The sequence below is a fragment of the Aotus nancymaae genome, unplaced genomic scaffold, assembly GCF_030222135.1.
Source record: "Aotus nancymaae isolate 86718 unplaced genomic scaffold, 86718_ANA_hifiasm-v0.15.2.pri h1tg000138l, whole genome shotgun sequence".
Taxonomy (NCBI): domain Eukaryota; kingdom Metazoa; phylum Chordata; class Mammalia; order Primates; family Aotidae; genus Aotus; species Aotus nancymaae.
The window spans coordinates 2,937,087-2,963,073 of record NW_026988553.1 but is presented as its reverse complement, the minus strand read 5'-3'; the positions used below and the strand labels follow the sequence as shown (position 1 = coordinate 2,963,073).

At 58.4% G+C, this 25,987-nt stretch overlaps 3 protein-coding genes across 7 annotated transcripts; all 3 read right to left on the bottom strand.

Moving 5' to 3' along the window:
• Window positions 1-2,159: 2,159 nt before the first annotated feature.
• On the bottom strand, window positions 2,160-8,738 carry FAM50A (family with sequence similarity 50 member A). Of its 5 annotated transcripts, none has more exons than XM_012467041.3 (13): window positions 8,530-8,648; window positions 7,374-7,458; window positions 7,177-7,276; window positions 6,531-6,676; window positions 4,322-4,398; window positions 4,127-4,193; window positions 3,958-4,019; window positions 3,607-3,683; window positions 3,287-3,341; window positions 3,067-3,115; window positions 2,902-2,972; window positions 2,708-2,753; window positions 2,297-2,619 (listed from the first exon to the last, which is right to left on the bottom strand). In XM_012467041.3, the coding sequence occupies exons 1-13, from the start codon at window positions 8,638-8,640 to the stop codon at window positions 2,312-2,314; spliced, it is 1,254 nt and encodes a 417-aa protein (XP_012322464.1). In that variant the 5' UTR covers window positions 8,641-8,648; the 3' UTR covers window positions 2,297-2,311. The 5 variants fall into 5 exon arrangements, 3 of the variants coding, with proteins under 3 accessions (XP_064227563.1, XP_012322464.1, XP_012322466.1); XM_012467043.3 differs by having other exon boundaries at window positions 2,412-2,619; window positions 2,708-2,818; window positions 8,530-8,738; XR_001109736.3 differs by lacking the exon at window positions 2,297-2,619 and having other exon boundaries at window positions 2,731-2,818; window positions 3,607-3,738.
• Window positions 8,739-9,488: 750 nt separating this feature from the next.
• Window positions 9,489-15,353, bottom strand: GDI1 (GDP dissociation inhibitor 1). Its single transcript, XM_012467040.2, has 11 exons — window positions 15,220-15,353; window positions 13,888-13,995; window positions 13,663-13,762; window positions 13,418-13,552; window positions 12,733-12,931; window positions 12,343-12,474; window positions 11,661-11,760; window positions 11,084-11,255; window positions 10,622-10,766; window positions 10,449-10,503; window positions 9,489-10,358 (listed from the first exon to the last, which is right to left on the bottom strand). Exons 1-11 carry the CDS (start codon window positions 15,262-15,264, stop codon window positions 10,206-10,208), a joined length of 1,344 nt encoding a protein of 447 aa, XP_012322463.1. The 5' UTR covers window positions 15,265-15,353; the 3' UTR covers window positions 9,489-10,205.
• A 613-nt stretch (window positions 15,354-15,966) lies between these two features.
• Window positions 15,967-24,483, bottom strand: ATP6AP1 (ATPase H+ transporting accessory protein 1). The gene is made up of 10 exons (XM_012467039.2): window positions 24,331-24,483; window positions 23,977-24,103; window positions 21,154-21,228; window positions 20,310-20,503; window positions 19,380-19,420; window positions 18,626-18,711; window positions 17,935-18,173; window positions 17,235-17,282; window positions 16,916-17,147; window positions 15,967-16,748 (listed from the first exon to the last, which is right to left on the bottom strand). Exons 1-10 carry the CDS (start codon window positions 24,477-24,479, stop codon window positions 16,539-16,541), a joined length of 1,401 nt encoding a protein of 466 aa, XP_012322462.1. The 5' UTR covers window positions 24,480-24,483; the 3' UTR covers window positions 15,967-16,538.
• Between the last annotated feature and the right edge of the window lie 1,504 nt (window positions 24,484-25,987).

Genomic DNA, 25,987 nt, shown 5'->3' with positions numbered 1-25,987 from the left:
TGCCCGTGGGGCTGCAAAGTGGGCAGGCCCTAGGAGTGGACTTGGCCACTACCTGCAATGATGAATCTGCAGCTGAAGAGAGAGTCAGGAGAGTCTCTCTGCACCCATGTGGAAAGATGCAGGGTATTGGGCTGTATCGCTAATGGACGCTATGGTGCATGGTGCCTTTTGTGTGAGAAAGATGAGGGTCATGAGGGGCAGCCAGAGGAGCTTGTCTTCGTATAGAGAAAGAGGACAGGGAAGCAGGCAGTGAAGAAAAGCACATCTCTGTTGGAGACATTGCTGGAACTGGCCCAGCCTAGCTGGATGTTAGGTGTCCTGCTGCCCGCGCCTCCATGCTGACGTGGGACCCACATAAACACAGGGCCTCTGCTGGACAGTCAAGGTGAGAGAAAAGGGTAGCATCCACCCCTGCCCCTCATCTCGAAGCTTCCTCCTTCCCCTTGTTCCAGCCCAGGCTGGAGTGCGGTGGCGTGATCTCAGCTCACTGTAACCTCCGCCTCCCGAGTTCAAGCGATTCTCGTGCTTCAGCCTCCTGAGTAGCTGGGACTACAGGCGTGCACCACCACACCCAGCTCATTTTTGTATTTTTAGTAGAGACAGAGTTTCACCACATTGGCCAGGATAGACTGGTTCTCTTGACCTCAAGTGATCCACCCACCTTGGCCTCCCAAAGTGCTGGGATTACAGGAATGAGCCACCGTGCCCAGCTCCCAGCTTACTTTTGACCCACATTTGGTGTTCCCTCTGCCTGGCACACTCCCTCCCACATCGAAATGGCTGACTTCTTCTCATTTGGATGTCAGCTTAAATGTCCCCATGCCGGAAAGGCCAGTTCACCTTGGTTTCCCTCTCTGCTGTCTACACACACAGACCCCAGGAATGAGGTCTGGGTGAGCAAGGCACACACTGATCCTTGGTGACCTTATCTGGTTCCAGAGCATCAAATATCTACTTTGCTAAACACAGTGGGTCACACCTTCAATCTCAGCAGTTTGGGAGGCTGAGGTGGGAGAATTACTTGAGCCCAGCAGTTCAAGACCAGCCTGGGCAACACAGCAAGACCTCATCTCTACGAAAAAATTCTGGGCCAGGCACAGTGGCTCACACCTGTAATCCCAGCACTTTGGGAGGCCGAGGCCAGTGGATCACGAGGTCAGGAGGTCAAGACCAGCCTGACCAACACAGTGAAACCCCGTCCCTACTAAAAACATAAAAACAGGCTGGGCATGGTGGTGCGCACCTATAATCCCAGCTATTTGGGAGGCTGAGGCAGGAGAATCGCTTGAACCTGGGAGGTGGAGGTTGCAGTGAGCCGAGATCACACCACTGCACTCCAGCCTGGGCAACAGAGCAAGACTCTGCTCAAAAAAAAATTGTGTTCCAATTTTCATTTACATAAAAATAAAATAAAATAGCCAGGCATGGTGGTGCATACCTGTAGGCCCCTGGAGTCCCAGCTACTCAGGAGGCTGAGGTGGGAGGATCACCTGAGCCCAGGAGGTGGAGGCTGCAGTGAGCTGAGATTGCACCACTGTATCCAGCCTGAGAGACAGAGCGAGACCGTGTCTCAGAAAAAAAAAAAAAAAAAAAAAAAATACGTTACTCTGCCCTCATCTCTCTTCCTAGTGACATCAGGTAGCTACTTCCCGGCCATGCTGAATGAGACGCTGGGTGTCTGCACTGTCCGGCGCCATTAGATCTCCACATTTGCCAGGAAGGGGAGGCTAGACCCAGGGCTGGGGTGCTCCTGGCCAGTGAGGGGCTGTCCCCTGTCCTCTCCTCTTGGCCTCAGCCTCCTGGAGCCAGGCCTGCCTGCCTCAGCTTAGCCAAGTGGAACCTGGGGCAGCGGCTGCTGAGGTGGCAGAGGGCGGTCCTGGACCCATCCCTGCTCTGGATGCTGCCCCAAGGGCTGTCTGAGCAGAGCCAGCTAAGGCAGGGCAGGCGAGTGTCGAGTGCAGGGCACCACAGCAGACCGACCGTGCTGGGACGGCCACACGACAGCCATGTCCCCTGTGGGGAATTCAAGAGGAGCCCAAGGGCCTGGGAGAGAGGCCTGGGAAGGAACACCCTTCCCACCCACCAGAGCCACCACAGCCCGAGGAAAGCTGCCCATGGTCAGGAAGCACAGTGGCACACAGACACCTCACGGATGGCGGGGCTGCCATGGGGACGGATTGATTCCCCAGGCATGTGTGACATGTCTAGAACAGGCCAATCCATGGAGCCAGAAAGCAGACTGAGAGCTTGCCCATGGCCACGGGGCCTTTTGGAGGGATGAGAATGTCCTGGAAGGAGACCAAGGTGATGATTACACAGAATCACACACTTTTAAACGGTCAGAATGACAAGTGAATTTGATCGGACACAAACGGTTTGAAACAAAGTGCGGCTTCTCACACTGCAGGTGCTCCAGCTCTGACGTGTGCACTTCTTTATTGTAAAAGAATAAAGCAGTGACTGACGTGCCGGGGGCAGGACATGGGCAGCTGCCGTCCTCCTCCCAGCGTGCCTGGCATGGTAGCAGGGGAGCGGGTGCCTGGGGTCCCGGGACATCGCGGGGCACACGGAGGGAGCTGAAGAGCTGAGGCCACGTAGCCTCCCAGACGCTCAGCGGATCTGGTGCGAGGACAAGGGAAGGCGAGGGCTGAGCAGGGGCGGCTGCCGTGGCGGTCCCGGCCTGCGCAGCGCCCGGGCTGCTCCTCACCGTGTACTTCTCCCACTTCTTCTCGGGGTCGTAGGGCTCCCAGCGGCTGGCAGGGAAGATGTGCTTGTTCTTCTCATACCAGCTCCTCAGCACCACCTTGCCTGCATGCGACTGAGGGAGCGAGGGCATGGGGCCGCTGCCGACCTCCCCTTCCCTTGGCTTTTCCTCCCCAGCCCAGGGCCCCTACGCTGTACCTCATCCTTCTCCACGGTGGCATCACTGAGCAGCCGAACGTCATCATGAACGTCAAAGCTGAAGAGCGGCCCTGCAGGGGAGAAGCAGATGTCCCGGCGTCTGCTGCTGCCCCGGTGACATCGGGAGTGAGGTGCCATGGGGGCGGCTGGGCCGGGGGTGCTCACCACTCTTCCCCCGTGCCTTGGTGACGATGAAGTCGTAGAAGCTGTGATGCTGGAAGCCAAGGGCAGGAAAGTGGCACCTTGATGGCTCATCTTGGCCTTTCCTCCCCGCCCCCCGCCTGCAGGCCAGACAGGGGCACACCTGCGCACACTGCCTCTACCAGCCTGAGCCACAGCCCAGGGCGCAGCACACACTGCAGGGCCTGGGGCTGAAGGGACTCACGTGCGGGATGATCAAGTCCTCCTTGATGTACATGAGCTGCTCCACCCCTGCGGACCTGAGGGGGGAAGGCAGGAGGGCATGGGCAAGCAGAGGGAGGGGGCAGCCAGTGGGCTCTGAGGGAAGCGCCATGGTCTGGGGAGCCCAGGACGGGCGCTCAGCGTCCTCCACCTTTGGGCGAAGGAACCAAGGCAGGGCATTCCCAGCGAAGCTCTCTCCAGTGGGAGGGATGGGAAGGGGAGCCTGACCCCTTCTTCTGGGGGCAGAGCGCCCAGCACACTTCCTCCGTGACCAGGCAGTGCCTCCCACGGCACCGCACGCACCTCAGCTCGCTGAAGTCTTTCCGGAGGATCTCCAGCGCCTTTTGCAGGAACTGCTGCATGGTATTGCCCTTTCTCATCTGCATCCGGGAATCCAGGAGTTGGGAAGGGAAGGCGGAAGCCTGCAGAAGGGCTCTCGAGAAGGCAGAGGCCCAGAGGGCCCTGCCAGAGACTGCAGAGGCTCAGCAGGACACCCAGGCCTGGGCCTCACTCCCCAGATGGGGGGCCAGGCCCTGGAGCCTGTTATTCTCAGGATCCCCGGGGCTTCCCAAGTCAGGACGGTCAGTTCCTTCCCAGGGAACCTAAGGGAGGCTGGGCCCACGGCGAGCAGGAAGCAGGCTGCACGCTGCCTACCTTGACTGTCCGCCGGTGCCCAGAGCCGTCCCAGTAGCTGAAGGTGATCTCGATCTCCTCGCCTACAAGGCAGAGCTGCCTCTTGGTCTCCAGACCCAGGCAGCCCCGCCCCAGTGAGAGCAGCCTTGGGGCTCGGCCGCGCCGCCCAGGGGACTGTGGCCGCACTCACTCTTGATCTTCTCCTGCTTGGCTTCCCACTCCTGCCGCAGCTCTTCCCGAAGCCGATTCTCCTCCTCCTGGGAGAGGGGTCAGGAGGAGGGCTGAGGCCCAGGGCTGCTCAGCTGCACACAGAGCCTGGCTCCCTGAGCAAGGGTCTCTGCCAGGGCTGAGGGTGAGGCTGGGGTCAGGGCCAGGCAGCCCTTACCTCACGGTCTCGATCAGGCAAAAAGCTTGTGTCCACATCTGGGTTCTTCCCCAGTTTTCTCTTCTTCGTGGTGATCTCTGGAACAAAAAGAAGCCAAGAATATCATAGCATTATTATGAAGATGAGTTTGATGTGGCTGACGCCTAGGGCAGGCACAGAGGCTCACACTGGTCACCCCAACACTTGGGCAGGCTGAGGCAGGAAGATCGCTTGAGCCTGGGAGGTGGAGATCAGCATGGGCAATGTAGCCAGACCTTGCCTCTACTAAAACTCAAAAAAATCAGTGGGGTGTGGTGGCGTACCTGTAGTCCCAGCTATTTGGGAGGCTGAGGTGGGAGGACTGCTTGAGCCTGGGAGATCGGGGCTGCAGTCAGCCATGATCAAACCACCGCACTCTAGCCTGGGCGACAGAGTGAGACCTCTTCCCCAAAAAAAAGGAGAAAGAAAAGACAAGTCTAAACTCTTTTTTTTTTTTTTTTTTTTTTTGAGACGGAGTTTCATTCATTACCCAGGCTGGAGTGCAATGGCGTGATCTCGGCTCACCGCAACCTCCGCCTCCTGGGTTCAGGCAATTCTCCTGCCTCAGCCTCCCGAGTAGCTGGGATTACAGGCACGCACCACCGTGCCCACCTAATTTTTTTTTTTGTATTTTTAGTAGAGACGGGGTTTCACCATGTTGACCAGGATGGTCTCGATCTCTTGATCTCGTGATCCACCCGCCTAGGCCTCCCAAAGTGCTGGGATTACAGGCGTGAGCCACCGCGCCCGGCCGTAAGTCTAAACTCCTTAGCCCGCCCTGATGCTCAAGAGCAGAGATTCTAGAGCCTGGTCGCACATTCGAATCACATGGAAAGCTTTAAAAAAAATGGACATCAAGGTCCTGTGGCTGGGCCCCCTAAACGGAACCTATGGAGGGACGGAAGAGCAGTGTTTTGTCAAAGCCCCAGTGACACACAGCGAGGCTGACAACCTTTCCCCAAGGCCTGCACTGTCCACGCCAGTAGCTCCCAAGTTCGAGACCAGCTTGGGCAACATGGCAAGATGCCATCTCTACAAAAAACACAAAAATACAGAGCGCCTGTAGTCCCAGCTACTCAAGTGGCTGAGGTGGGAGGGTCCCTTGAGTCCAGGAGGTCAAGGCTGAACTGAGCTGTGATCACGCCTCTGCCCTCCAGCCTGGGCCACAGGGAAACACTGTCTCAAAAACAACAGTAAAAACAGAAACCCAAACCGCAGCTGCACACAGAGCTGGCTCGAGAGCCGCAGCAGGAATATTTTGGATACACTAGGTTAAATACAATGTAATACTAAAATCCTGCTTACTTTTTCTCTGTTTTATTGTGGCAGGTGGCTGGCAGGTCCTTCCTCCCCACAATCCCACACTTCCCTCAAAGCCGCGGTGCCCAGCCTGTTCCCACAGCCACACAGCACCATCCCCTGCCTCGGGTCTCTCCCTCCACCATTCCCCGGGCATCGTGATTTCTGGAACTGCCACCACACCCTCCAGGGGCCCATGACACAATTCGCTCCCAGTCTTCAAACGTGCCGACTCCTTCCTGTTGGACTTTTGACATGCAGCTTCTCCTTGGCTCACCTGTCTCTCTGGCTAATCCAATTCCCCTCATCCTTAGGGGCTAACTCAACCCTCCCCTCATCGATCACCTTCCCTGACCCCTGGGTTAGCCCTGTGGGTCCTGAGCAGAGCAGCAATCCTGAGTGTCTTGAGCGCATGGTGACCCGTGACTTCCACCAGGAGAGGCACAGCACAGGTGTATGGCGCACACGGGGGCCAGGCTGGCCTCACCCTCACTCCCTGGCCATCCTGAGTTTTCCCTGACAGCCCCTTGTTCTCACAGCTGAGACCCGCAGTGTCTGACTAGTAGCTACAAATTTCTGTGGCTGTTTACATTTATGCTGAAATGAATCAAACAGAATTAACTATTCAGTGCCCCTGTCACACAAGCCACCTGCAGCCAGTGGCTACCATATTGGGTGGCACAGACTCTCACATTTCCATCATCACAGAAAACGTAGCCAGCCAGCCTGCTCTGGGCCAGCTTCTCCCCTCCCTGGTCTACTGTGCGTGGTGCCTCCAGAGGGCAGCTTTTGGAGCCTCGTTGACAGGGCATCAGCTTTGCTGACAGCCTCTTGCACTGGGGTCCCCTCCCTAGGGGCGGTGGGTGGGGCTCCAACTCAAGCCTGCCCTCACCTTCCCTTTCCAGCTCCTCTTCATACACGGCCACCTCCTCCTCCTCCTCGCCCCCCTCTTCTTCCTCCTCCAGGGTGAAGGACAGGCTGGAGATCTTCCGCTTGGCCTCCTTCTTGCGCTCTTTCTCTCGCAGCTTCTCCAGCTTCCTAGCGAGGTGCAGGTGGCCCCATCACAAACCATGTCATTCCGTGGCCCCAACCCAGCCCCTTCCTTGACCCTGAGCCACCTGTGTGCCTGGTATGGGGCCTGCCCAGCCCAGGCTGGGTCCCCAGTGCCCCAGAGGGGTCCTGCTGTCCTGGATCACTTCAAGCTCATGGGCAAGGGCTCTGTTACAAACAGCAAGCACAGAGGGCCACACAGGCGGTAGGACCGAGAGGAATGGGGAGAATGCAGGCTGCTCAGGCACTGGAGCAAGGAAAAGGCCCAGGCAGGGCCACTGCCTGCAGAGGGTCAGAAAGAAGACGAGCCGCCAAGGCAAGAAAACATGAGCCAAAGAGGCAGGAGAGAGAACTGCAAACAGCAAGCTACACGCTACCCCTGTCCCAAAGCAGGAGACGGGGTCCCCCAAGGTGCAAAAAGAGCCTGAGCGGCCCCGGGACCCCGTGAGCACTAGCTCCATGTTGAGGGCTGTGGCAAGGGGACGCACAGCTGCAGCTCCTTGGACTGCTCCTTCTTGGCCAGCTGCTTCTCTCGCTCCTTCACCAGCGCCTCCTGCTTGGCCTTCATGTCGTTCAGGGTCACGAGACCTTCGAAGCAAGAAGACACAAGGGGCAAGGTAGTTACCAGGGCCAGTGGAGGAGTGGCCCAGGGTCTGGGTGAGGGGGTCACCCACAATCTGCTCACCCACGGTGCTGGACTTGAGCTCTGCCTCCACTGCGTCGTAGTGCGCAGAGAACTTCTTGTCAATGTTAGACTTCATGATGTTCTCCTGTGCGGAGGAACAGCCACCATGAGAGCCGCCCCTCACTGTGCAAACAGCAGCCCGGCCATCAGGGACCTGGGTTACAGTCCGTATCTGCCCCTGTGCCCTTTGTCGATGGGAGGTTCCATGAGACAGGGCAGGACTCCTCAAGTGCGTTTCCCTTCCATCCCTGAGCTGTTCTGGCCCTAAAGTTCTCCTACTGGGGATCAGCACTCCCTCGGTAGCCTGAAGCCATCAGCCTTTAAGCTGAAGCTCCCAAGACCCAGGTCAAGGGGCATAAAGAGAGGGCAAAGAACAGAGTGGTTGAGGGGTCTGCCCACTCCCTGAGTGATTTTACTCCCTCCAGGCCACAGAATGTCACCAACGGTTTCCCAGGAGGCCTATTCTCTTTGGCCCCAGCCCGATCCCACTTGGTCCCATGTCAAGCCCTCGCTAACCAGCAACTTCCCAAGGAGGTGGCTGGCAGAGAAATACACCTTCTGCTTGCTGGGCACCCCGGCTCAGACAGTGGGGCCAGGGCATTAGGGCTTTGTGTTTCAAGGCTCCTCTGCCCAGGCTTCCCATTTCCCGAGGCAGGAGCCTGCTCTCTCCAGGAGCCCCGAGTCCTGATGAGTGAGTCTGTCCAAAAGGATCAAGCTGAGAGCTCCTCCACGCTCCTTCCCTGACAGCCACCATGACCGGCCACTCACGGAAGCGGTGGGTGAACCGATGGCGCCCGGAGGCTCGCACCTGCCTCAAAGGCACAAGGGGTTCTGGAAGGAGGGTTCTGGAAGAAGCCTCCTGGACGGTGGACTAGCCAGGTCTGGCTCGGGCCTCCCCGCGCCTCTCCACGGGGAGAGGAATCCCCCAGCTAGTGGCCTCGGCCTCAGAGAAGGCCCCGCTCCGGGCCCATTTTACAGATGAGACTGTCGCCGGCTTGCTTTTGTGCCCTGCTGGAAGTCAGCGAGCTAGGGGCCCGCCCCGGAGCGCAGCCCGCGCTCCAAGGCCACGGCCCCGGGGCTTCCAGGGCCAGAGCGTGGCGCGGGGCCGCCAGGGGACCTGGGCGGCGCGCATGCTCCGAGGCGACCCGGCCCGCACCTCCGCGATGCGCTGCTTCATCTGCTCCATCTGCTCGCGCTGCTTCTCTCTTTTCTTCATCAGGTGCATGGCGCGGCCGGCCTCGCTCGCGGCGCCCTTGTATTGAGCCATGGCGGCGGCGGCGGCGGCGGCGGCAGCGGCGGCGGCGACAGCGACAGCAGCCCGACCGGGTCTCGGCGGCAGCGGCAGTGGCGACCGAACAGTCAGCTGACGCCCGCGCCGTGACGTCGGCCACCCAGAGACGCGCGGACGCCCCGCCCCACCGCGCACCAGCTGGCCCGAAGTGTGAGCGCCGCCCTCCCGCCCCGCCCGAGACCGCCCCTGACCCCGCCTGGACTCCCGCCCCAGCCCCCACCGCTTGCTGCTGTGGACCCCAGAGGCTGAATCCTCCAGTCCCCCGCGCTGCCTCGACGTTAACCCGACCCGAGGCTGGGGTCCCGGTACCTCTAATTCCTCCTGTTGACCCCAAGGCTGGGCCCCGCCCCCTCCACGTCTTTGATGCTGATCTTCCCAATGCCGGACTCCCTGGTCCCCTTGCTGCCTTCCTGCCTGAGGCTAGGCCCTGCTCCCCGTGCATTAACCTGAAAACTGGCACCCGTCCCCCTGCTTCACTTCGAATTCCACCCAAGGCTGGCCCCCGGTCCCCTCTGCCCTCTCCTTTCAAGACAGAGGCCAGGACCCCAGCTCTCTCTGCTTCCTCCACGTTAACACCCGCGCCTGACGCACTCTCCCTGCTTTGAGCACCAAGGGCTTGCAGTCCTGGTGCCAGCATTCACTCATTCGGTGAATTTGATCTTTCGCAGGTCAATTCGGCCCCAGGGTGCTCTGGGTGAGGAATTCCTTGGTGAGGAATGCCACCTTTTACAGTGCAGAGTGAAGCTAAGCCAGAGCCCCAACCCAGGCAGCCAAAGCCCTGCGAGGTACCCAGCTTTTGGGAAGTAACTGTAAAGATCCAGAGGTTCAGGTTTCAACCGTTTTATTGGGAGGTTCTGTTTTCTGTGAAATACACTAGAGAGGGGGAAGGGGACACATTCACTTTGCAAGGGAAGGGTTTCCCACCACTAAAGGAAAGGCATGGGGCAGGGCACACGGGGCTTTCGGTCCATTTTCCCACCTCCTCCTGCTTTGCTCACATTTCTTTTCTCTCAGCCAGTACCAGAGAACAAAACACAAAGACAAGAAACAAAACAGTAAATCGACCTCCAACGGGGCCGCGCCCAAGCCTTCCCCACTCCCCAGGCTGGGCAAGGGCTGGGGCGTCTCACTCTACAGCCCCCAGGCAGCACAGGAAGGCTGCAGGCTCAGAAGGGGTGGGGTGGTTAATAAATTAGAATAAATTAGGGGGGGAGGAATGCAACTTTGTGCTGGGAGGGCCCCTTCTCTCCAACACGCAAGAGTTGGTGGGGGGAGGTGGGGCATCTCCAAAGGCCACTACAGTGGGGTTAAGAGCAGCGGGGGCAGAAGGGGTGGGGGGAAGACACAAGGAGAGGAACCCTCTTTTCCTAGGATAAGGGAGGGCCAAGAAAGAGGATGCTAACCAACCCCCCATCTCCCAAACCAGCGCTAGGGTTAAGGATTTGGTCAGTGGATCAATGAGGTGGGTGATGGGAATGTGGTGGGGGAAGCAGAGGATGCTAGAGCCCTCGAGGAGAACGGATAGGCTGGGGCGGCCACGATCACTGCTCAGCTTCTCCGAAGACGTCGTTCTGTTTGCGCTTCATGTTCTCAAAGTCAAAGGCCGTGCCAGCCATGCGTTTGTAGATGTCTTTGATGTCGTTGCAGGTTGTCTCAAAGTGTGTGGTGGCATCATAGGAGCAGGAACAGAACACCTGGAAATGGCCAGAGCCCAGGGCCCAGGGTGAGTCAGGCAGGTGCCCTGGGCGGGCAGCCAGGAGCCAGGGCTGGGACAGGCTGCTTACCTGGCTCTCAGAACCGTCATCAATGGGCTCGTACAAGTCACTGATAGCCACAAACCTGAGGGGCAGACGGAGGGGAGGGGACAGGCCTCACAATGGGCCATGCCCTTTCTGGTCCCTAAGCCCAGCTCCTGGGCTTCCTCCCTCTCCCCCTCAGGCTCAACCAAGTCCCTCACTTCTGGTCAATGGGCTCCAACAGCTCCAGAGCCGGCTCCACCTCCTTTTCGGGGTCCATGGTCTCCACGGTAGTGCTGGCGATGGCGATGTACTTGCCCTGGGCTGCCACGTTGTGTGCGTAGGAGATCATGCACACATAGATGTCTGGCCACAGGAAGAGCTCTGTCAACTCAGGTTGGAGGCACCAGCCGTGTGCAGAGAGGGGTTCCAGCAGCTGGACACAAGTCTGGCCCGCCTGCCCCTCCCCAGCCCCACAGAGCAGGTAGTACCCAAGCTGTCACCTTCCCAGAGGGGAAGAGTCCAGGCCACCCAAACCCTAGGGGTCCAACTTGGGGTGACTGCAACGTGGGTCAAATTTTTTCTTCGGAGAGATAAGGCAAGGAGCTCCGACGCTGATGGGGAGATGAAGAGCACTCTCAAAGAGAACACCCCAGAGGAAGCTGTACGGGCGCCTGGCCTACCTGACTTCCTGTTGACCTGGTTCTGGGGGATGATGATTTGGCAGGAGTTGGCGTCGTTGGTGTTCTTGATGGGGTGGCTAAGAATACAGATGATGCGGATGACCTGGCCGGCCTTCCGCACACGGTCCGGGATGTAGCTGGGGTCACAGACCAGCTGCTTGCAGCGGGCCACCTGAAAAGGCACGAGAAGTCCTCACCCGTGTCGTATCACTCCCCTAGGTAGTCCTGGGGCTGTACTCACAGCAAGGGCAGGCAGCTGTGGCAGACAAGGCGCTCCTCGTGAATACACGGCCCTGCCCTGCAGCTCTGAGAGGTGGGCCCTGACACACAGGCTGGGTGCCCGCCCCGCCCCCCGACAGCCACTGTTATCAAGAACACTTTCGTACCACCGACGTGGCATGTGGCCTCTGAGAGAGACCCCTCACCAACAGTCATGGCTCTGAAGACTTCTGGACCCCCAGTTCCCAGCTCCAAGGCCCTCGAGGCTGCGCAGCAGCAGACCCGACAGCACAGTCAAGAAGCAAGTGGCCACACCCCACCTCAGCCATGGTGACGGCAGTGCACAGGAAAGGCTCACCTCGCCCTCAGACTTCACGCCCACCACCTTGCCGTTCTCCATGATGATGTCATCCACAGGTTTGTTCAGCATATATGTCCCCCCATAGATGGCACTCAATCTGTGGTGAGAACAGCCACGGTGAGGGCCCCTCCCAGGAGAAACTGGGACTAATTCCACTGCACCCTTCCCTCCACCAAGGTGCAAAGAAGGCTGCCCCAGGCAGGCAGCAGGCAAGAGACCCCGGGATTCATCCCAGCTCAGTCACTGCTGTGAACTCTGGCCCCATCTCGACAGGCTTCTTCCTCTCTGGAGCTTCTCCCCAGAATACACTGCCAAGGGCCAGCAGCAGGTGGCATGAAGGAGCAGTGCTCCGCACCCACCAAGACAGCCTAGGAGACCAGAATGAAGGCCTCTCTGGAGGTCAACTCCCAGCTAGGCCCTGACTCAAGGTTCCAGGGCCCTGGGCCCAGTCCTGGTGCTGCCAGGAACTGAGCAACTTGTTTGTGGAGACTTGGTTCTTCAACTCTGTACTTCGATACACTGGGGCTGTGCCCCCCTCAGCCAAGGATGGAGTGAAGTCAATGAAGACCACGAATTGGAGAGGAGGAAATGTTAGCAGGGAAATACTCAAGGGGGCCATCTCCACTCCTGGCCCTAGTCCTACTCAGTCAATGCCAACTGAAAAAACCCACGTCCTCACCTTGCAAAACCCTGAGGCAGCTCACCCAGGCCGTAGAGCGGGTATAAATACGGGCTCTTGCCATACCGGGCCAGGGACTCACTGTACAACTTGATGCGGTTGATGGTCTCAAGACAGGGCTGGTCCAAGTAGCTGGGGGACAGGGGTCAGGGAAGATGCTCCAATAGCAGCACCCCTGACTCACCCCCACCCAGGTACCAGGCCAGTCTTCCCACCACCCTGAATGGCCTAGGGAACATGAAGATCAAATGCAAGGGGAAAATGGAAAGGGTGATAGGTGAGCCTATGGCTGAGTACAAGAGACATGCGGGGCAGGGGAACAGCAGGCAGGTGTGGGGAGGGAGGAGGCAGGCCGGGCGAGGGGGCTGCCGCCACACCAGCTTCCCTCACTCATCAGTGCGGTAGAGCGCCAGGGCGTGGCCAGTGAAATCGATGACATCCTGGCCCAGATCAAACTTCCGGTAGACATCACGCATGCTGGTAGTCTGGGGGTCAACACCCTCAAAGGTCTTGGGGTCATTCTCATCGAAGTTTGCCACAAACACCAGGAACTTGCGGAAGCGCCGTTTCTCAAACATGCCCATCAGATCTAAGGCAGGCGGCAGGAAGAGGTTCTGCACCAGCGCAGCACAAAACTCTCCTTCCCACAGGGCAGGGCCCCGCTCCCAGCGCAGCTGTTGTGGGACCTTAGGTCAACCCCTCCGCTCTTTTCAGCCTCAGTTTCCCTGCCTGTATGAAGAGGGGACTGGCCTGGATGGCTCTAAGGGCCTTCCTTGCTCGGACATTTGGGGATGTCTCGGGGATCCAGTGGAGCCCCTGCCAAAAGCTCAAGTCTTTCCAAAGGAGCCCTGTCCTCCTCCACGTCACATCCCTGCTGTGTGTAGACCTCTCTCCTGGCAGCCATCCGTGAGGCATGGCATGGGGCAGAGGGAATACAGAGTGAAGGGCCTCTGGTCCTTCATGGGGAATGTGACTTTTGAGAAGTGGGTGCCTTACTCTGGACAGCCACACATCACAAGGACAGTCAACTTCCATGCCACCCCATGACTCTCTGGCTCAGGGGGCCCACACTCACTGGAAGCCAAGGCCTCAGTCTCAGTGGACGGTACTTTGTAGATCTTGCCCCCCTTGTAGACAAAGCTGCCCTCCACCACCTTGAAGTCCAGATAGCGAGTCACCTCTGTATACAGCAGCATCTTCACCAGCTGCCCTGTGGGTGTGCATGGGGTGATATCGGCACTGCTCTCTCCAGAGGTTCTGCTGGTCTGGCTGCACCTCCCCATCACCCCCGACCTGCAATACGTCCTTCCTGACCCTCACCGTTAGCCATGAGGAATTTGGGAATCAGGTCAACGTTCCAGTCTCGGCCTCGGCCCATCGACTCAGGGGGCCCCTCCAGCAAGTGAAAACGCTTATACAGCTGTAAGCAGAAGAGAGACACCTCAGGGACCACCTCCTCCTGCTCCAGGCACCTGGGGAGCTTCTTCCACCCTGTGCCGCTACGTGGGAGGTGAACAGGGATGGGCCTGGGCCCAGGTGTCTCACCTCCTCCAGGGGTGTAATGGAGGAGCTCTCGCCCCCATAGTAGGGGTTCCGGTCCATGTGCAGCACCTTCTTCCCGTTCACAGACATGATGCCCGACAGGATGCATTCCTGGGGGGAGGTCAATACCATCCTCTCACTCCCACCTGCCTCCGTTCCCCACCGAAACCTGCCCCAGTGGACAGCTCCTTCTACCCCCCGCAAACCGGCTAGTTGCCTCGCCTAAAATTGGGGTGACAGCTTCATCCGACCACCGTCTCCTTTGTAACCTTGCTGGGCAAAGGAGTCCCGTCCCCCTCACAAGGCAGACAGTGAAATAACGGAGGCTCTGAGGGAGGCAGGGCATCCAGCAGACACAGGATGGCCTTCCAGTACCCACATGCCGATGGACATGTATCTACGCAGAGCTGCACAGAAAGGCTGTTAAAACACCATGAGGCACAGACGGGACCCAGCTGGACTGCGAAGGACACTCGAAAGGGAGGCGAAGAAAGGCTTAGCACAGTCCTTGAAATTGGAGGCCCCACCCTGGACTGATCTTTCTTCAAATGGCGGGAGACCCTGCTGCTGAGGAGGGGCATCTGGGCCTGGACTGAGAAAGAAGAGGCTCTCTGGGGAGCGGGCCAACGGGGTTTTTGGGGAAAGGGGGAAGATAAACACCCTCACCAGTCACTGTCACTAGCCCAAGGACAAAGGCTGCAGATGCTACTCAGCCTGAGGTCTCCATAGGCAACCGGGGTGGGGTTGAGGGAATGTGCTTACTGCCCCCACCGCTGCTCCTTCTGGAACATTCCCTGGATCCCCTGGTCCCAGAAGACAAGGAAGCAGGCTGAGGGCCTACCCTAGGGAGGCCTCCTGACCCCAGGTCCCTGTCCCCACCGGGATTAGCGCAAGATGGGAAGGGACGCTGGGAGGGGACACTAGGAGGGAACGCTAGGCGGGCGATGGGTGCGGGCAACGCGGGGGCGGGGGGAGACTCCGTGATGGGTGGGGGCGATGGGTGGGCGGGGTCGGGGGCATCGGGCCGAGTTGGGGTGCGTTTTCCGGCCCAGCAGGCAGGGGTAGGAAAGATGGGAGGGCACCGGGGGTCGGACCCGGGTAGCCCAGGGGGCGGCCAGGAAGGGGGCCCCTTCTGGAAGACGGGGTCATAGCAACAAGCAGAGGAGACGTCGCGGGGGGAGCGGCGCGGGGAGCGGCAGGGTGGGCACGGTGCCGGCTTTTTGGAGAACCGAGCGCATTAGATGGCAGTGACCAGAGGGTGGGCCGGCAGCCACATCATCGCGGGGGATGGCGAGGGCACGACGCGGGGCCAAGAGCGCCCGGGGCCGCACTTACGGTGAGGCCGGTCCCCAGCACGATCACATCGTATTCCTCGTCCATGGTCAGGCCTCGGTGCCAGTGCTCGCTCGGCTCCTCCTCCTCCTTCACCGCAGCAGTCGCCGTCGCCGCCGCCGCACTAGACCAAAGATGGCGGCGTTCCGGCCGCCGCCTGACCCCTCCGCCACGTCAAAGAGTCCCGCCTATTCTCGAGCCCCGCCGCGCCCGGCCAGAGCCACCGTCTCCCCAGCTCGCCTCCCGGGAGACCTGCCAGGGCCCGGGCCACAGCACCAGCGCGGCTCCGAGGGAGACGCTGCTCGCCGAGGGTCCAGAGAGGCGCGGGGCGCTGCAGGCGGGGCGGGCTGGCGGCCGGTGCTGCGGCTAGGAAAGGATCCGTGCGCCGAGCCGCGCGTGCCCCGCCCCACCCTCCCTGCCCTGCCCCGCCCCGCCCCGCCCCGCCCCGGCCCCCTGGAGGCTCAGCGCGGTCCCGCGGCCGGGTGCGCGCCGCTGCGGCAGCCTGGGCGGCCCCTTCATGACACGAAGGCTGCCATTGTCACGACGGCCTCCCGAGTCGCCAATAGCGCACCGGGACTCCGCCCGACCGCCCCTTCCTGCCCTAAGTGGTTAGGGCCCACCTTGCTAAAGCCCCTCTGGGTCTCCGCGGATGCTTCCTCACCTCCTCCTCGCCGGGCTCCATCCTCCCGCATCCCTCCAGCGAGCGCGCACCTAAAGCCCAGCGCAGAAATGAGCTACAAGAGGCCCAAATCATGGCGATCCGCGTTTATTAGGAAGGAGACAACCGAGCACGCCAGGCTCCTGCCAGGCACTCCCGATGGGAACATGCCAGACAGCCGGCGATTGTACCCAGCCCACCTGGCGTGGAGGTCCCTTCCTTCTCAGGCCACAGAAATAGACCCCAGTGTACTGCTTATCATGAGCACAACATCACCAGAAAACAATAACGACAGCAAACCAGGACAGACAGTTAAGTAGTACTTCCACACCCCCAAACTCAGGAAGCCCCAGAACCTTAAGGAGGGAGCATTTGCTACACAAAAGCACTATCTGCAGCCAGGGATGATGTAGACACAAGAATAAATAAGGAGAAAGGGGACGCAAGAATTCATGTCCCTTACGCCTCACCGCGGCTGAGCCTGGGAGGTTGGTCTAGCATCTACGCAGAATTATGTACACCTTGTTGGTAGAGATGGGGGCAGCCCCAGGAAAGCTCCTCAGCGGGCTGAAGGGGGAGCAAGATGGGCTAAAGGGAGCTTGGGGTTCATGCTGTGGTAGGAAGAGGGACACTGTCCCACCCTCAACCCCCTCCTGGCACAGGGTCACACAATCTGGGTCAAAGAAATGGTGGGGCCCTTGTAGTCATCAAAGCGATCCATGGTCTTGAGGCTGAGGATCATGTGCAGGCCATAGGTGAAGACGAAGAGCATGAGGAAGGACGTGAGCAGCCCCATCCATATGCCGGGCGAGAAGAAGCCGGCGCAGTCGCTGGCGTAGGAGAACTGCTCGCCCATCACATTGAAAGCTTGGATCTGGCAGACACACAGACACGGGTCAGAAAGGACCGTCGGGAGGCCCAGCAAGGACTACATGCCTGAGCCGGAGCCCAAGCGATTTGGTGGCTCTTCAGGCCTCTCCTTGCCTCTCGACCACCAGCCTTGCCTTCCCGACCTGAAGCTGGGCCACCCCCGCTCCATACCTGGAAGTCCTGAAGTGTCATCTGCCAGTGGGAGGGCTGCGTGCGGGCCACAAGGAGACTGCCCTTCTTGCTCAGGCTGCTGACGTACTCACAGTGGAAGGAGTAGACGCTGGGTCCTGTGATCTGGGACGCATTGAAGTAGGCGACGGAGCCGTTGCTGTGGATTTCGAGGCGCTCCATGGTAAACCAGTGCCGGGCGGACACTGGGTAGAGGCGGTTGGCCAGAATGAACCTGGGGAAGGTGGCAGGGATGTCAGGCGAGCTGGGGAGGCGGAGGTCACACCAGCCCACCCACACCTCAACCACCCCCAGGACTTACTTGAATGTCACTGTGGTACCAAAGAGTCGTTCATAGGTCAGTGAGAGCCTGCAGGGCCAGAGAAAGGGGCGCACTGTGAGGCTCTGGGAGGGCCTTCAGCACCTTCGAGGAACACGTTCCTCAGCTCTGCTCCTACCTAAGCTGCCTCGGGTCCTTGCAGCCACTTGACAGATAGGAAAGCTGGGGATTCGGTCACATTCCAAGCCCAGAACAGAGATGGAAGCTGGGACCTAGGTCCTCCTTGCCACCAGCACGGGGGTCCTTCCTCTGGTTCCCCTGGACTCACTGCCCCTTTTACTCCCTCTTAGGGTCACTGAGGTACCTGGGCTGGGCTTTAGGGGTGAGAGCAAACGTAAGGGCATGGTTGCCTCATAAATGGCTCAGGTAGCTGGCCTGGTATTTACCCATACACAGTCCCAGAGGTTTTGCTCAAGGGGGAGGTGACAGATTCCCAGGTAACTTTGACATGTTCACAATGAAGGTCCCAAACAAAGACTCACAAGCATGGGGAGGCAGAGGTCTGGACAACTCTCTCCAACAGCAACCTCCTGCATCCTCATGCTTCCCAGACCCCAAAGAGACCATGGCCATCCCCAGCACAACACACAGACCTGACCGTGGCTCCCTACCCCACCTGTGACCCACAGTGTTGGGAAGGTCACCTGTGGTGGCACAGTCCTCCCTGGCCTAGTGCCCTTGCCTGGCAAAGGAGTCATTCCAGAAGGAGCCAGTCAGGTTGAGCTCCTGCACCCCAAAGGTGAGGGGGGTCAGATCCTCCCACTGGTCCTTGTACGCCACAGAGAAGTTCTGGGCCCAGAACAGGATCCGGGGAGCGGTGTCATTGTAACTCACAGGAGGATGGATCACAGGTGATGCTGGCTGTTTTTGTAGCAGCTGGCGACCTAGCCCCTCAGCCACCACAGCTACATCACGGACCACCTGCAGAAACACCCAACCAGCCTTCTTTCAGCAGCCCTGGGAGACTGTCATGCCCCCCACAGGGCACCCTGTCCACTATCTCAAAGTCCTACCAGCCTTTCTTCCAGGACACTTTCCCTGATGGCTCCTAAGCCCTGATGACATTCGTAGTCCCTCAAACTTAGGATCATTTAGACTTAGTCCGAGTCTGCCACCCACAAGCCTACAGGACGAGATGGAAAGCTACCCCTGGAATGGGGAGGCAGGACTTGAGTGCTCATCCTACTCCTCCCCCAGAGTCAGCCCAGGGACCAGCCACTCCAGAGTCACACCACAAGTGTTCTGTGCCTAATGCCTCCCCTATGCTGGGACCCCTGGGGGGCCTGCCTGTGGCATACACCCCCACCTCCAGGCAGACTCACCACACTGCCTCTCCCCACATGCCCTAGAGCCCCTGCCGGAAGGGCACATACCCTGGAAGGGCGGACTGCTGTGAGGGCTGCTGTATATGGGACATCTTCGGACTTGAGTGTGCTCAGGACCTGCCCGATGACCTCATCTGAGGGTCAAGAAGGAAGCAGAGACCCAGGTCACCAGGCAGCCTGCATAAAGAAACACTCCCACCGCCTGCTTTAGAAACTTTCTAGACCAGCTGAAAGTGGTGATTTGACTTTCCACTGAGGGTCCTTAGGAGCAGCTATTTCTCATCCCACCCCCCACCCCCCCACCCCTGTTTCCACCTTCCCTGGGGACAACTGTGGCTTTAGTAATCTACTCCCTAATGTGAAGCCCTACCTATGTGACAAGAGAAAATACATGTAGATACAGAAAACTTCCCATCCACCCACAAAAGGATTGAGACTGCCTTTCCATGGGGAGTGACTGTCCTTTATCGCAAATAGGTAAGTCCCAGAATTGTTTTTCCAAATGTCTGCAGTCTAGTAAACCCATAACTCTAGGATGCTTGCTGCCTGTGCAGAAACTGGCTGCACAGGCTCCAGTGCAGAGGCCCCCTCTGCCGAGTGGGGTCCGACTGGACAGGGTCCTCTGCCAGGTGGTCCCTGGCTAGCCCCAGAAGCCAGCATTTCCCTGCTCTACTGCCAGCTGCCTCGAGAAGCAGGCGGGCCACCCTGGGAGTGAGGAGGCTGAGGAACTGCAGGCCAGCTCTCTCTGTGGTCCCTGCCCAAGGGCTGGATGAGGACATGTATCCTCCCTGACTCCACTCACCGTTGCCTGTGAGGACTTCCCTGGGTGCCATCAGACCAGAGCTATGGAAGACAGACAGAGCGTCAGAGTCCTCGGGTGGCCTGAACCTGCACTGTCCACTACCCTTCCTCCTCCCCACTAGCCCCACGCACCAAGCCTGCACACTCTTACCTCAGTACCCGCTCCTGGGAGCCCAGCCCTCCCCCAGGCTTCCCAGTCACACTCAAGTCCTGGCCACCTGCTCTGTGACAAGGGCCTGGCTAGGTGAGGAGGCTCCTCAGCTGCAGGGCTCACATCTGCCTCATCTCTGGAGGCCCAGCTCAGTGCTGAGTCACAGAAGAGGCCCTCTGTAGAGAGCCAGAGTAGCCCACCCGCTCTGGGGGTCAGCAGCAAGGCTGCTGTGAACTTCGGGGGAACTCCAGAGCAGTGAAACCATCATAGGGGAGTGTGTATGCCTTGGAGAAGAGCAGAGAGGCCTGGAAAAAGATGACCAGCTCTCACTGACCTCGCTGCAAGATAGCTGTTAGCTGAGGCACGTTAACTGAAGTGTGAGAATTATAACCACAGGCTGTTCTAAGTAACTGCACACTCCCTCTGCTGTGTGCTTTGTAAACATATAAAATAAAGTCCTCTGAGGCAGGTCGGGGCCGAGGAGACTGACACCCTCACCTCTCGGACTGCCGGGCACGACTCTTTATGTAATGTTCGTCTTTGTGTCTTTCTTTATGCCCCGCTGTTCCCTCTTAGGTCTTTGAACCCTTGTGCAGTGTGGGACGCAGCACGCGCCAGAGCCCTCCCCACCTCTTCTGGCCGCATAGAGCACCTTCTGGAAGGGCTGTGAGGGGTGGGGAGTACCGGCATCTTTGGCTGAATGGTGCCACCACATGCCATGCCCAGGTCCTTGCTGCTGCCTGGGCCCCGAAGCTGGTGGCTGGGCCATGTGGGCAGTACCTGGCCAGGTAGGGCAGGCGGATGAGCAGCAGGGCAGGGAGGCTGGCGTTGAGCTTCAGCCCCCGCAGGGTGGCCAGGTCCACGTGCAAGGGGCTGGCCCCAAGCTTCTCCTGCAGGTAAGTGGTCAGAGTGCTGACTGCATACCAATCAACGGCAGGAAGCACCAGTGAGGAGGGGGCCAGTTCCAGGGCGTTCTGGGGGCAGGGGAGAAGCAAAAGGTGAGTTAGCCAGGGGCCAGTGGGCCTGGGCCAGCCCCCAAAGCTCTCTGGCAGCTCTCCTCTGGCAAGCCACATCCAGAAAGCCTCACCAAGAAAATGGCCCACACCCCAGCCCCTGACATTCAGGCCCTAGGCCTTTACCCCAAAGCCAGCATTTCTGCTCCCTAAGGATACAAGGTTTCGATTGGTTTTTTCTTTTTTGCCCAGAAGAGGAGACTCAGACCCAAGTAACCCTGATGTGAGGTAAGAGTACAGCAGTTCCTTCTTTTCTTTTCTTTTTTTTTGGAGACGGAGTCTCACTCTGTCCCCCAGGTTGGAGTGCAATGGCGCCATCTAGGATCACGGCAACCTCCGCCTCCTGGGTTCAAGCAATTCTGCCTCAGACTCCTGAGCAGCTGGGATTACAGGTGTGAGCCACCACTCCTGGCTAAGTTTTTGTAGTTTTAGTAGAGATGAGGGTTTCACCATGTTGGTCAGGCTGGTCTCAAACTCCTGACCTCGTGATCCACCCGCCTCAGCCTCCCAAAGTGCTGGGATTACAGATGTGAGCCACCGCGCCTGGCCAAGAGTACAGTTCTTAGAATGTTGAGAAGGAGCAGAATGTCCTTCTAAGAGAGGACTCTTACCTCTAGGTTAGAAAAGGCGCTGTCCTGCTTGTTTCCAAACACACCACCATATGCTGTGAAATCCTCAATGCTCAGCTAATAGGGAAACAGGGGAGACATCTCAGGAAGTTTGGAAAGGAACGGGGGCCAAGGCCAGGGCCAGCAAAGTCTCACTTCTCACTAAGAGTCAGGTTCGGTGTGGTGGAGCGCAAGGGCTTGTGGGTGGGGTGGGGCGGGAGGCTTGCCTCTTCCCTGCAGCACCGTCAGGGCACAGGGAGACCCGGAAGGCGGTCATGGGTGGGGAGATCTGCTGGCAGCTGACTTGTGGTAACCTCAGGAGTAGGAGTCAGCTGCCTTGCCCACCCTACAGACAAGAGGAACTGGGGAGGGAACAGGGAAGCTGCGGGGAGGGGGCTGGGGCAGCAAGAGCATTTGTGTCAGGCCTCCCAGCCAGAGAAAAGGAGATCCGGCTATGTCCAGTCTGGACAGGACCCTCACCCCACCTGCTTTTGGTGGAAGGGGAGAGAGGTGAGGATCTCAGAACACGCTTGAGGAAGCACTGAAGTCTTCTGAGCTCTTAGGACTGCAGTGGCCCTGACCCCCTCCCTTTCCTCTACAGCCTACAGGTGTCCTTTGTCCTTTCGCTCCTGCCCTCCACTGCAAGCCCTGGCTTCCTCTGGCTTTTCCCAGTTAGGCCCAGAGGAGATTCTAATCAGCTTCCCTGGCCTCACTGCTTGGTACACTCGCCCAGCCTCCTCTCCCTTGTGGGCAGGACTGTCCTGCTGTTCAGCCGTCTGGGCTCTCAGTCTGAAAGCCAGAACTGCGGGTGGCTTCTGGGATTTTATTGAATCAAGAGAGCACACTACTCCCTGCTCCACATTACCCAAGGCTTTCTCACACACCCAGAACTGCAACTCACCTTCCCCTGGTGGCCTACAGGGTCCTACCTCATCGCCTGGTCACCTGAAAACCATCTCCTCCGTCTCCTCCCCCTCTCCCTCACTCACTGTGCTCCAGCCACAGTGGCTGTTCCTTGAGCTCCCGATGAGCACACCTCACCCAGGGCCCTTGCATTTGCTGTTCCAGGAATGTCCTTCCCCCAGCGGCTCCCTCCCTCCATTAAGATCTCTGCTCAGATATCACCTCCTCAGTGATGCCTGGCCTGACCATCCTTATCTAAAACAGCATCCCAGTCACTCTGCCCCCTTAGCCTGCTTCCTTCCCTAGAGAGTAGAAGACTGACATCGTTATCATATACCAATTTAGTATTTACTGGTCACCCTCAAGAGATTGTCAGTTTCCTGAGGGTGGGGCCTGGGTTTTTCTGCTCACTGCTATATCCCCAACACTTCACAATACCTGGCACATAGTAGGCTTTCCACATTGGGCAAATGAATGAATGGCTGAATGTCCTAAGACTGGAGAATTCTGGCTAGATGTTCTATCTGGATTAGAAGAATTCCCCCTCACAGGCCGGGCGCGGTGGCTCAAGCCTGTAATCCCAGCACTTTGGGAGGCCGAGGCGGGCAGATCACCAGGTCAAGAGATCGAGACCATCCTGGCCAACATGGTGAAACCCCGTCTCTACTAAAAAATACAAAAATTAGCTGGGTGTGGTGGCGTGCGCCTGTAGTCCCAGCTACTCCGGAGGCTGAGGCAGGAGAATTGCTTGAACCCGGGAGGCGGAGGTTGCGGTGAGCTGAGATTCTGCCACTGCACTCCAGCCTGGCGCCTGGTGACAGAGCGAAACTCTGTCTCAAAAAAAAAAAAAAAAAAAAAAGAATTCCCCCTCACAGGCTGGGCTCGGTGGCTCACACCTGTAATCCCAGCATTTTGGGAGGCCAAGGCAGGTGGATCACGAGGTCAGGAGTTCAAGACCAGCCTGGCCAAGACGGTGAAAATCCATCTGTACTAAAAACACAAAAAATTAGCTGGACATGGTGACGGGTGCCTGTAATCCCAGCTACTCAGGAGGCTGAGGCAGAGAACTGCTTGAACCCTGGAGCGGGAGGTTGCAGTGAGCTGAGACTGTGCCACTGCACTCCAGCCTGGGCGACAGAGCGAGAGTCTGTCTTGGAAAAACAACAACAAAAAAAGAATTCCCCTTCACTGCATCCAGTGGTGGTCACATGGCGGACAGGACTAGGTGCCCTCCTGAAACGAATTCAGGCCACCACTATCTGCCCACACCGCAAGGGCAGTGAGCCACACAGGCCTGCTTTGGGGGCACAGATCCTGAATGGGAGGGAAAACAGCACGCGGGTGATGAGCTCCAACTGAGAGGGAGGTCTGACAGACTCAGGCTGGCACCACAGTCCTGTCTATCAACTGTGGAACTTCAGTGAAACATTGTATCTCTGCAAAGGTTACTTTCCTTGGCAGTGAAACCCGGACAATGACATCAGTGTAGCACAGGGCCTACAAAGCACTAAACAGGTGATCATTTTGCAATGATCGTTATCATGATTATCACAGTTAGAATTACAACTCTGTCACCCATTCGCTGAATGACCTTGGGCAAGTCGCTTAACCAGCATCCAGCTTCTCATCTGTAAACACACAGGGATGACAATCCCCACACAGCACATTGGACTACGTCAGACACCGAAAGTGCTTGGTACTCAGTAGCTGCCTGGCCTCTGACCCCTGGCTTCCTCCAATCAAGGTGGTGTCGTTTCTGCACTGAAGCGTTTCCTACAGGGCTTCCCATGAGAAGAGCCACACCTCCCTACAATAGGGACAAGGTCACTGAAGCTTCCCTTGGGGAATGGGCGTCAGTGTCATGGGGGGAGGGGGACTGCCTGCCTCCGGATGACGGGACAGAGCGGGCTGGGGCGGGCGCACCTTGTCCTGCAGAAACAGTAGCACGTTCCGAGGCCCCAGCTCCAGGGCGGGATCTAAGTAGGTAGAGAGTTGCAAGTCGCTGGTGATGTGGCCCTCGTGAGTGTCGGCCGCGGGAGCCCACAAATCCCTGGCAGGGGACAGAAAAGGTGCTGTCACAGGGCGGCGCACGGCTCCAGACCCGAAGCCCATGGTTTGAAGCATGTGGACTGGAGCTCTGTCGCCGGCAGACTCGCTGCGAGGCCCTGAGCAAGGAACAGTTCTCCTGTGGGCCTGGCCACCCCTCGCCGAGGACAGCCCCGGAGTCGGGCGAGGGCGCCTCAGCCGCCACAGTGCGTCCCACCCCGGCCGGCTCACCGGTCACTGGACCACAGCACAAGCGGGACCTGCTGCTCCGCCGCCTCCGCCGCCAACGACAAGAACAGCGGCAGCCACCGCATCCGCCAGAGCACCGAGAGGCACCGCAGCCCCATCCGCACTCGAGTCGTCGCCGTCGCCGCCATCATAGTCTCAGCCTTCCCCGCCTCAGCTGCCGCGACTGCCGCGGATCAGGTGACTACTGCCACCGCCCGAGCCCCGCCTCGCACCTCCATTGGCCGAAGCGCAGCCCTGCCCGCCAGGACGGAAGGTAATTGGACCAAGTGCATGCCACTCATGGCCATTCCTTCTCACTGGTTGGCTGTACGCGTCTCCAGGCTCTCACGCTCCGAGTGGGAAAGGCATTGGGGCCCATCTACACAGGCTAGGACTAGGACAGGACAAGACGGACGGGGAGGCTCCGCGGAACCCTGCGCCCACCCGTCGCGTTCGCCCGTCCGTTTTTATTTTGTTGTTGTTGTTCTCTTCTTTTTGCTTTTAGCTTTTTTTTTTTTTTTTTTTTTGAGACGGAGTTTCGCTCTCGTTACCCAGACTGGAGTGCAATGGCGCGATCTCGGCTCACCGCAACCTCCGCCTCCTGGGTTCAGGCAATTCTCCTGTCTCAGCTTCCTGAGTAGCTGGGATTACAGGCACGCGCCACTGTGCCCAGCTAATTTTTTGTATTTTTAGTAGAGACGGGGTTTCACCATGTTGACCGGGATGGTCTCGATCTCTTGACCTCGTGATCCGCCCGCCTCGGCCTCCCAAAGTGCTGGGATTACAGGCGTGAGCCACCGCGCCCGGCCAAAATCTTTTTAAATTTTTTAAAAAAAAACAAATTTTAAAAAACGCACGAACCGGCCGGGCGCGGAGGCTCACGCCTATAATACCAGCACTTTGGGAGGCCGAGGTGGGCGGATCACGAGGTCAAGAGATCGAGACCATCCCGGTCAACATGGTGAAACCCCGTCTCTACTAAAAATACAAAAAATTAGCTGGGCACAGTGGCGCGTGCCTGTAATCCCAGGTACTCAGGAAGCTGAGACAGGAGAATTGCCTGAACCCAGGAGGCGGAGGTTGCGGTGAGCCGAGATCGCGCCATTGCACTCCAGTCTGGGTAACGAGAGCGAAACTCCGTCTCAAAAAAAAAAAAAAAAAAAAATTTAAAAAGATTTTATTCACGGGCTGGGCACAGTGGCTCACGCCTGTAATCCCAGCACTTTGGGAGGCCGAGGCAGGTGGATCACCTGAAGTCTAAGGTTCGAGACTAGCCTGACCAACACCGTGAAACCTCATCTCTAGTAAAAATACAAAAATTATCTGGGTGTGGTGGCATGTGCTGTAATCTCAGCTACTTAGGAGGGTGAGTCAGGGGAATCACTTGAACCCGGGAAGTGGAGGTTGCAGTGAGCCGAGATCGCACCATTGCACTCCAGTCTGGGTGACAGACTGAGACTCTGTCTCAAAAAGAAAAAAAAAAGGCAGGCACGGTGGCTCTTGCCTATAATCTCAGCACTTTGGGAGGCCAAGGCGGGTGGATCACGAGGTCAGAAGATGGAGACCATCCTTGCCAACATGGTTAAACCCCGTCTCTATTAAAAATACAAAAAAATTAGCTGGGCGTGGTGGCGCACGCCTGTAGTCCCAGCTACTCGGG